Source organism: Pteropus alecto, unplaced genomic scaffold (genome assembly GCF_000325575.1).
Source record: "Pteropus alecto unplaced genomic scaffold, ASM32557v1 scaffold121, whole genome shotgun sequence".
In the NCBI taxonomy this organism is placed as follows: domain Eukaryota; kingdom Metazoa; phylum Chordata; class Mammalia; order Chiroptera; family Pteropodidae; genus Pteropus; species Pteropus alecto.
Window position 1 is genome coordinate 2281754 of NW_006434369.1, and position 10056 is coordinate 2291809.

Genomic DNA, 10056 nt, shown 5'->3' on the forward strand with positions numbered 1-10056 from the left:
TCTATACTTATGCACATTTGCAAGTTGTTTTGTAGAACACAACAGAGTAAAAACAATAAAAATCACCAGTAACAGTGAGGGGCTAATTACACTCTAGTTTTCCTAAGGATGCATACAAAAAGGTATTTCCAGAAGCTCCAAATTTTCTGTACTTTGGATTATATGTACTCTGAAGTATTAAAACTCAGAGAATTATAAACAAATGTCATTCTATAAAACAGCCTTGGGACTACAGCCTTGTTTTCCACAGCAAGGATAAGCTGTTTGCTTAATTACCAGCAAACTTACCCACCGGCCTATCTTATTGGAAGAAGTAATCAAAGGCTGATTAAAATAATGTACTGTTACCCCCACTTTTCTCAGGCATGTACCTATTAGCAGAAAAAGGGAACTGTTTCTAAATAAATGCCCAATAAATATTTGTTGAATGAAAGGAAAAATAACAATTACATAATTCCAATAGCTACCTCAGATAAAGAGTCATTGTTTAGTTTCTTTCTTTCACAAGACCTCTAACATCACATAAACCTCATGATTCAGAAAGGCAAGTAAATTTCACCAAGACTACTAAGCATAATCAAATGGCAGTGGCTAACAAAAACTATGTTGAGAGAGATTCTGAGGAGAAAGGACGGTTAATTAAGTAATGAATGCCAGGAGCTAGGAAAGGTGAAGGGGCAATACCGTGTTATCAATTTGCTGACACCACCCGAGATGGATAATAGATGTTTTCAAAATCTAAATGTGCATATTTAAGTTAAAAGACTCCATGATTTTTGTTATCCGAAGCCTTGCTTCCTGCTTCTGTGTATTTTAATTTTCCTTAGTCCAGCTTACTACTCTGTCCTTCTCAACTAGAAGGGACTCCTTGAAGAAAAGGACCATGTCTTTTTCACCTTTTTAATTTTCACACAGCACAGTAAATACTCAGTAAATGACAGTTGACCCTTTGTGATACCTTAGGGATAACAAAAATCATTGAGCCTTTTAACTTAAATAAGCTCCTCAGGATTTAGAAGCCATCCATTAACTATCAGGGTAGGTCAGCAAATTAACAACACTGTGTTGCCCCTACAACCTCCCTAATCTGGATCATTCTTTACTAATCAACCAGGATTTCCTCCTCACAATCCCTCCCAAAAGAAGTTGAGAGGGTCAGTTAACTTCGTAGCTTCACCCAAAAAATTATCTAAACTAGTGGTTCTCAATTATAGTTTTCAGTCTAGCTCTACATTAGAATCACCTACACAGTATTTTAGAAAATGCAGCCCATCCCCACACTCCATCCTCAGAAATTATAACATAATTGTTACAAATGAGACACAGACATAAGTTTGGTTTTGATTTTATAAAACTGCCAAGTAACTAAAATGGACAGACAGACTGAGAACATTGATCTATTCTAGATCAACATTTGTTCCTAAAGACTATATAATATACTTGTCTTATGGATTTATGATATGTATTAGCATATTAGAGACAACAAGAGTGTTCTGCCATAAGAGTCTTATTCAAGTTAGCTTTCCCCAAAGCTGACCACTGAACCCTTTCATCATAACCCTTATTATAAACAAAGCTTATTATAAACACACCCATTCATTAATGTATTGTCTATTGTTGTTTTCATGCTATAAGGGCAGAAATGAACAGTTGTAATACAGATCTTACGGTCCAAAAAGCCTAACATATTTACTAACAGGCCTTTTAGGAAAATGTTGGCCACTCCTGGATAGGTATGTTGAGGAATACAACAGAGAGATACTAATCTAATCTAGCCAATTCAAGCTAGATCCTAAAGGTTCTGAGAAAAGGCCTCAGAGGTGAGGGCTCATTAAACAGGTCCCCACCTCTCCTTTAACCATAGTATTTCTGCTTTTAATTTTTCAAATTTCATTTGAAAAAAAGATTGAACACACTGACTTAGAAACTCAGATATCTGACCAGATAAAGGTCAGGTAAATTATACTCTGCTTTGCCATGGATAGCTTTAATAAACATTCACTGAAATCAAATTGATTAATCTCAGTTTATTTAAATTGAATACCTGGTAAAAAGCTATTTCTGCAGTATGTCTTTCCATCTAGTTATACATATTACATGCATTTATTTAGCTCTCCCATTAAAATTCTTTTAAAAGTTACATTTTAATATTATATTTTGGGGTTTTGTAAGAATCAACATAAGAAAAGACTATGTAAAGACAATATCTTGAATTTCTATATATTAGCAGCCACGGGCATTTCTATTATTCAATGTCTCTTAGAAAAGGATGTACGAAAATAATTCTTCTTAGTGTTCACAGCCTAGAAACATGTACATTTCTCATTATAAACTATATACTCCCTTTTACATACTCATATCAAATAATATAAATCGCCCTATTTCCTTACTCTTCTGGAGAGCCAGGATTTACGAGTTGGTAAAATCATCTTCCACCTTTCTAAACACAGTACAGTATTTCATACAGCTTTTATTTTCATGGTCTATTATATACAATCATTTAATATACGCTACCTGAAATCCATTTGGGGAGTTGATGATGTACAAAAAGTCTTACAAATTAACATTATTAATCCTTTAGAAGAAATAGATTATTTGATTTTATGTGAACAAGACACAAATGAAAAAATAAAGGAATAAAAGAGATTTAAATAACTGCCTTATAAATTAATAGGATACAATTATTGGTCTCTTTTCGATCTTATATCAAAATCAATATATAATAATCATTGCTAAAAGTGATCAGTCGAATATGGTTTGATGTAAACCATACCACTCAACAATATGAAGTTTATACATCAGAAAATCAAATATTGCTCATATTCTTTCCAATCTAAAAGAGCAGGAAGCAATGTTTTGCAGTTGCATTTCAAAATTAATTTTATATACCGTAGACAGTATCTTTGCAAATCTTAAAATAAAACAGAATTCATTTTTGAAAATTCCATCATTAATACTAAGATCACTAAAGATCAAAAAATTTTCTCCCTTGACTATTTCATCTTAATTCATTTACTTTTCCCTAACCAGTGTACGCAACTTATCTTGTGGGTTTTTTTTTTTTTTTTTCATTTTATGAGAGAGGGAAAAAAAGTAGCAACACACAAATGAGATCTAGAAAAGCACACAGCAACTATAAAAACAGCTCATCCATCATCTCCACATTTTGATTCCAGAGACAGCAGTGAAAGGTGTTGTTTCCACACCACTCACTCAGCACACTTAAAAAGGTTTGCTCCATCACTTATACAACTGAAACTGATTGATTAGCTGCTTGAGAAAAATCAATACAAATATGCTAGAAAACACTAGCTTGTCAATTCATTCTGGCCTCAATAAAGTCCTGGTCATTGCGTGACATGTTTTTCTAGATATCTAAAACTCAACCCCACCCCTCAGACACTATTATGCCCAGGAATTTTTAAAACTTAAATCTTGGCAGAGGTAAGGAAGTGAGGTGGGAGGTTTCCCAACAGTCTGTTAGAACAAGGAGATGATATCCAGAAATTATTTGGTAAATCTTATATGTAGAACTGCCCACAAAAATGATAAACACATAGAGAAGGTAAAAATAGTCAGTGAAAATGTCAAGGGTTCTAGGTTCACTGAGAAAAAAAGAAAAAAAGCTAGGAAACCAATTAAATAGAAATATACACACACATTTGTAAAAGGTAAACTAAAGCTTCTATTTAAAAATATAATTTGACTTTAACGCTATTCATTCAAAAGTTAATGAGCTGCCTTTCTCATTTTTTTTTTTTTTTTGGCAGCTGAATGTATAGTCAGCATATTTTTAATCCTTTGAGAAACCACTTTACATTCAGAATGATTTCATGAATCTCTTCTCAATGCTCCCTTGCCTTTGTGTTAGCCCTTAGTCTCTTCACATTCATTAGATTACTAAGAAATACATTTTTATGGATATAAAATGTTTCATAAATATGCTATTCAGAAAGAAATTGTGATCTTAATTGTATCACATGACAAGCAACCTGGGTTCTAATCCTCATTCTACAATTGACTTAGACTTCTTAAAAATCACTTTGTATTTCTGTCACACAGTGATTATAAATTTTAAGAAGAAAAAAGCAAATGGAATTTTCAAGATGGGAAATTTAATTTCTACTGACTTTAATCATAGTGCTAAAAATTTATTGGCAGCATATTTAGATTTTTCATCTTAACACAACCTTTCAAAGAACCATAATGTTTATTATTCATTATAGAACAATACTGGTATAATGCAGAATTTAAAAGGTTGTATCCCCAAAAATATTCCAAAAATTTGAGTTATATATTCCAAAGAAAGAAATATGTAAAACTCATAATAAGAAAATGGATTATTTGTTCTATTATGTTTATCTTCACATAATACATAATTATGTATTATTCTTCACAATTTTAAAGCTCTAACAGGAATTCTATAAGACCATTAAAATTCCAATCTTTTGCAGAAAACAAGATGTTGCACTAACTCAATGCCTTTAAAATGTGAGCTTATAGACTGATATTTCCTATAGTGGAAAGGAATTTATAATATAAGGCTATCTTAGCATGAATTTACTTTTCTAAAATTAAGAAAATGAAATGTAATTTTTATACTAAATAATTTCTATCTATAGAGACATTTTTCACAGAACATATTTTAAAAGCAAATGAAAATCTGTCATTTGTTTCTAGTCATTAATGTTTGTTATGGATATTCCAATATTCTCACTTACTTTAAACTCCTTCAGTTAATTAACATATCTTCTTCATAATAAGGACACAGGCAATTACTTCATATAAGTTATCTCAAATTCTAACAAGAAACAACACTGCATGTCACAGTAATGAGGAAACCATGGCTTGGAGAGGTCAGGTACCTTGTTCAGACCATGTGGCTGGTAAGCGGCAGAACACTGTTTCAAATTCAAACTCTCCTACGGCAAAGAGCATCAAATACTTGACGACTTGGAATTTTCCTAAATATAATGGCTTTTCTAGAAAGTTATGACCTCATTATTTTAGTAATGGTACCACACAGCAAGCAAATGAGCTCACCAGTCCAAAAACTAGCATTCAGTTTCAACTCTAATATATAGATAAGAAGAAAACAGAAAAACTGTACATTGCAAATAAAAAGACAAATGTATATCTACTGATGATGATGAAAGTAATACTAAATAAATCTCTTCTAATACTTTCTCTCCAAGTAGCCACTGTCTCTCCTAATCTCTGATATTGTATTTTTTGAATCACTCATTTTAACTAGCCCAACTCACCTGGATATGTCAATATTAATGACTAATAAAGTCTGAAAGAAGTAACACACTGCACCTTTGTTGCTCAGATGGCATTTCTAAAGATAAATCAGAGAGCTAAGTTGGTTGGATATCTCTAGAATAATTCTATAATCACTTTATAAAAACTATGTTTCCTCTTTTTTCTCAAGTCACATATCATACACAAATACATCCCTATTAAATCATGAAACAATCATATCAAAGTGTTAGGATGGGTTATAGGTGACAGTGATATGAGGGAACCAAGGGAATACTTTCACTTCTTACATGGTGATTTAATAGCTTTACATTTTTCAAATAAATTTTCAGAGTAAAATGAGAACTTTTAAAAGATATATGTAGTTGTCTATGGCCATGTCACCCTGAACAAGCCCAATCCCATCTGATCTCGGAAGCTAAGCAGGGTCGGGCCTGGTTAGTACTTAGATGGGAGACCCTATCTAAGAAGACCTGGTGCTGTAGGCATAAAAATAAAAAATAAAAAGTAAAGTTATATGTAGTTGCACTTAAAAATGCATAATGTTGAAAAAGTACCTCAAAGGAACGAATTCATATGCCTTCCAATTTTCAGTATTTGGTGGAAAAAATCACATAGTTTTAATATCTCCATTAACCGACAGATTAGATAATCAAGTAAGAATGCCAGAAAAGGCATATTTTTCAAATAGATTAGGTTTCTGTGCAAATTTACACACTTTCTTAAAAATTCTTAAAGAAGCTGTGGTAGAAAAAACAGCGACACACACTTTTTCTCAGATTAGATAATTACCTGGCTCCAAACAGAAAACTGACAAGAGTCAGTGAGTTTCCTTTTATTTCTTGTTCAATACAAATTGAATGGGAACAGAAGAGGGGACTGAACTAAGAATATAAAAGTCGAAAAAATTGTTGGGAGGTGTTAATAAACCCGTCAAGAATATTTTTCTCTCTATTGTAAAGTGCATTCCAAATTCATGTTGATAAAAGCTTTACATAGGCAAACTAAAAAAATGTGTTTGGAACTCATAACTTTGAAATTCAGAATATAAAGTACTGAAAGTGGCACTACAAATTACTAAGCATATTGCCAAATAACTATTAACCCACAAGATTATGAGATAATAGATTATCTCATGTTGGGTGTAAAAACACACCAATATTATATACACATATTATAAACAAAGATAAAAGAGGAAGTTCATGGTTTAAGCAGTTATGTGTCAAACAACAATGACTCATGTAGAAGATAAGTCTCGCTATGTGCTAAGAGATACCTAGACAATCAGATTTTCCAGCAAGTGATGATTCAGAAGTAGGTGGCCACCCACACAAAGAATCATTCTCTTTAGGGGTCTCTACCAGTATCATTCTTTACTGGTCCAACACCCCTGTGTATAAGGAAGGTTATCTTTACTGGCTGATAGAAAAATCTACCTTCTCCTTCCAAGACCCCTGTAACCCTTAATAGATTTCCTAAGTGGTCTAAAAATGATCAAAGAGAGAAAAATATTAAAAAGTATATCACTCAGTCTACAAAAGTCTTAACACACATCAGGTCATGGGTTTCATTTTAATTTTTTTGTCTTTTCCATGGAATCTAAAGATAGGTGGTAAAGTTCAAATTATGTCGCATACCTTAGAGTCATAAAAAAAATGAAACAGTGTTGAAAGAAGAGTAACATGATTATAACCTAATAGGTTACATCTGGCAATATCTACTACAAGGTAAGTTGAAACATTTATAAACTTTCGTAAAGTTAAAGAAGCACATATGTAAAGCGCTTCTTAGAAGATTACTATAATTTATCAAGAAGACTAAAGTTGTAAACAATCATAGACAACTCTTACCTTGAAAAGACTGTTTGGCTCTGTCTACTAGCTCATCAATTGGATAACTGGCCAAATTTCCTCTAGCGTGTTTAGTTTTGCAGTAAGTACAAGCGTTGAGACACCTGTTCAAATAATAGCAAAGATTAAGCTCAAATTTTAAGGACAATGCACACTTAACCAGACACAGGTATCTGCAATTATTTAAGTTTCAACTTTTCAAGAATCATTGTAAAAATCACATATTAACTTCAAATGTGCATATCCATGAGGAATAAAGTTTATAAATGCTTACAATGACAAATCAAAAGAAATTCAAGATCCATATTGTTTTTAAACCACTGACATTTCTTTGGCCATCATAAAACTAAAATTTTAGTATTCCTTATATATACCATATTATTCAGAAATGATAAAGCATATTCATTTAACTTTTAACTGATATAATAAAGTCAACATAGCATTCTCATAAGAAAATATACCCTTAGAATTTTCAGACATTTTTCACTCCTTAAAATCATAAAAATTACCTAATAAATATTCTCTAGGATGATATTAGTCAAAGTAAAGTAAAATGACACCATTAGTTTTGAAAAATTAAAAAATAGAATTATTTCCCAGTAGTATTTAGACGTAATAATTGTCTTCTAAAAACTAAAATGTTGGTTCTACTCTTATAATTGAAAAGTAACATTTAAAAATTTTCTTATTATAAAATAAAAGAAACATAACAAAATAGTCCTATGCCAGAAAGATAAGGCTCAGCAACACTGAAAAACAAAACAAAACAAAATCTCTTCCGTGATTCAATTGCTCTAATGAACAGCAAGGTTTTAGAAGGTCATTTTACAAATGCTTGAAAATTTCAAAGTGAGAAAAATTGAAGTTTTAATAATTATACCTGGCCAATGTGTGATTTTTGCATGGAACTCTTAAGTAACACATACATTTTGATTTTTATTGTTTAACTGACCACGTAAATCTTAAAAAGCTAACACTCCTTTGTTCCTAAGTCATTTACATTTTAAAAAAATAAAATAAAACAAATTGTGGACTCTATACTGCGAATAGAGGTTCTAGTCTCTCAGTTGTTGTGCCTTCTCTTTTCAAATTTCCATCCATTCCATAAGAAAAACTGTTTTATTGATATTTCCTTCAGAGAATAACTCACTTTTGTTTAGCCCTGATTGAGCACCAGATGCATTTCTAGATGTTTTATGCAAATTATCTCATCTGACTTCTAGAGTTGGGTGTTACTATCTCCATCTTACAGAAGGAGATAATATAACTGATACCACATAAATATGAAGGATCATAAGATAGTACTATGAACAATTATATGCCAACAAATTGGAAAATCTAGAAGAAATGGTTAAATCCTAGAAACATAACAACCTACTAAGACTGAATCATGAATAGAAAATCTGAACAGGTCAATAATGAGTAGGGAGACTGAATCAGTAATCAAACACTCTCAAACCAAGAAAAGCCCAGTATCAGATGGTTTCACTGGTGAATTTTATCGAACTTTTAAAAAATTAACGCCAATCCTTTTCAAAACTTTCCAAAGAAACAGAAGAGTAGGGAACACTTCAAACTCGTTTTGTAAGGGCGGTATTACCTGGATATCAAAGCCAGAGATGGATACTATAAAAAAAAAAAAAGGAAACAATAGGCCGATATACCTTGTAAATGTAGATGTAAAAATTCTCAAAAAAATGCTAGCAAACTAAATTCAATAGCACCTTAAAAGAATCATACATCCTGATTAAATGGGACTCACCCTGCAAAATGAGGACAATTTAACATACAAAAAAATTAATAAATGTGAAACATCATATAAATAGAATGAAGGATAAAAAATATATGATCTTCCCAACAGATGCAGAATGAGCATTTTACAGAATTCAACGTCCATTTATGATAAAAAGAAATTCTCAACAAATTGGGTATAGAAGGAATGTACCTTAATATAATAAAGACCATATATGACAAGCTCACAGCTAACATCATACTCAAGGGTGAAAGGTTTAAAGTTTCTCCTCAAAGATCAGAAACAAGAAAAAGGTGTCCACTCATACCACTCCTACTCACATAGCTCGGGAAGTTCTAGACAGAGGAATCGTGCAAAAAAATAAAAAATTAAAGCCATCCAAATTAGAAAAGAAGAAATAAAACTATCTCTGTTTGCAGATGACATGATATTATATATATAAAATCCTAAAGATTCCACCAAAAAAGAAAAAAAAAAAAATCTTTTGGATCTAATCAAAGAATTCAGAAGTCACAGGATACAAAATCAACACAATCAGTAGCGTTTCTATACACTTACAACGATTGATATAAAAAAGAAAGAAAATTATCCCATTTGCAAAAGTATCAAAAACAATAAAATACTTAGGAATAAATTTAACCAAGGAGGTGAAAGATCTGCACACTGAACACTATAAAACATTAATGAAATAAATGGAAAAGAAAAAAGCCACAAATAATTTGAGAGATATCCTGTGCTCATGGATTGGAAAATATTGTTAAAATGTGCATACTACCCAAAGTCATCTATAGATTCAATGCAATCCCCAGCAAGAGTCCAATGGCGTTTCTTACAGGAAAAAAAAAAAGTAACATTTTTTTGGAACCACAAAAGACCCCAAATAGCCAAAGCAACCCTTGGAAAAAAGAACAAAGTTGGAGGCATCACAATTCCAGATTTCAAATTATATTATACAAAATACTATAGTACTGCCATTAAAACAAACAAACAAACAAACAAAAAGAGACAAATACAGCAATGGAAGAGAACTAAGAGCCCAGAAATAAACCCATGCATACACAGTCAACTAATATTTCACAAAGGAGACAAGAATATTCAATGGGCAATGGGAAAAAGAGAGTCTACTCAAAAACTGGTGCTGGAAATTTTAGATCTTTATGTGGGAAAACAGGAAGGAAGGAAGGGAGAGAG

The 10056-nt window shown here is 31.8% G+C and overlaps 1 protein-coding gene and 1 pseudogene across 10 annotated transcripts in view; one reads left to right on the forward strand and one right to left on the reverse strand.

Moving 5' to 3' along the window:
• CDKAL1 (CDK5 regulatory subunit associated protein 1 like 1) overlaps positions 1–10056 on the reverse strand; it is a 567467-nt gene that overhangs the window by 319455 nt on the left and 237956 nt on the right. For all 10 annotated transcript variants that reach the window (XM_006909233.3, XM_015587298.2, XM_015587300.2 and 7 more), the window contains one exon: positions 7113–7216. In XM_006909233.3, the coding sequence (XP_006909295.1) occupies positions 7113–7216 (104 nt within the window). The remainder of the gene's footprint in view (positions 1–7112; positions 7217–10056) is intronic.
• Positions 5630–5750, forward strand: LOC112477757 (annotated as a pseudogene).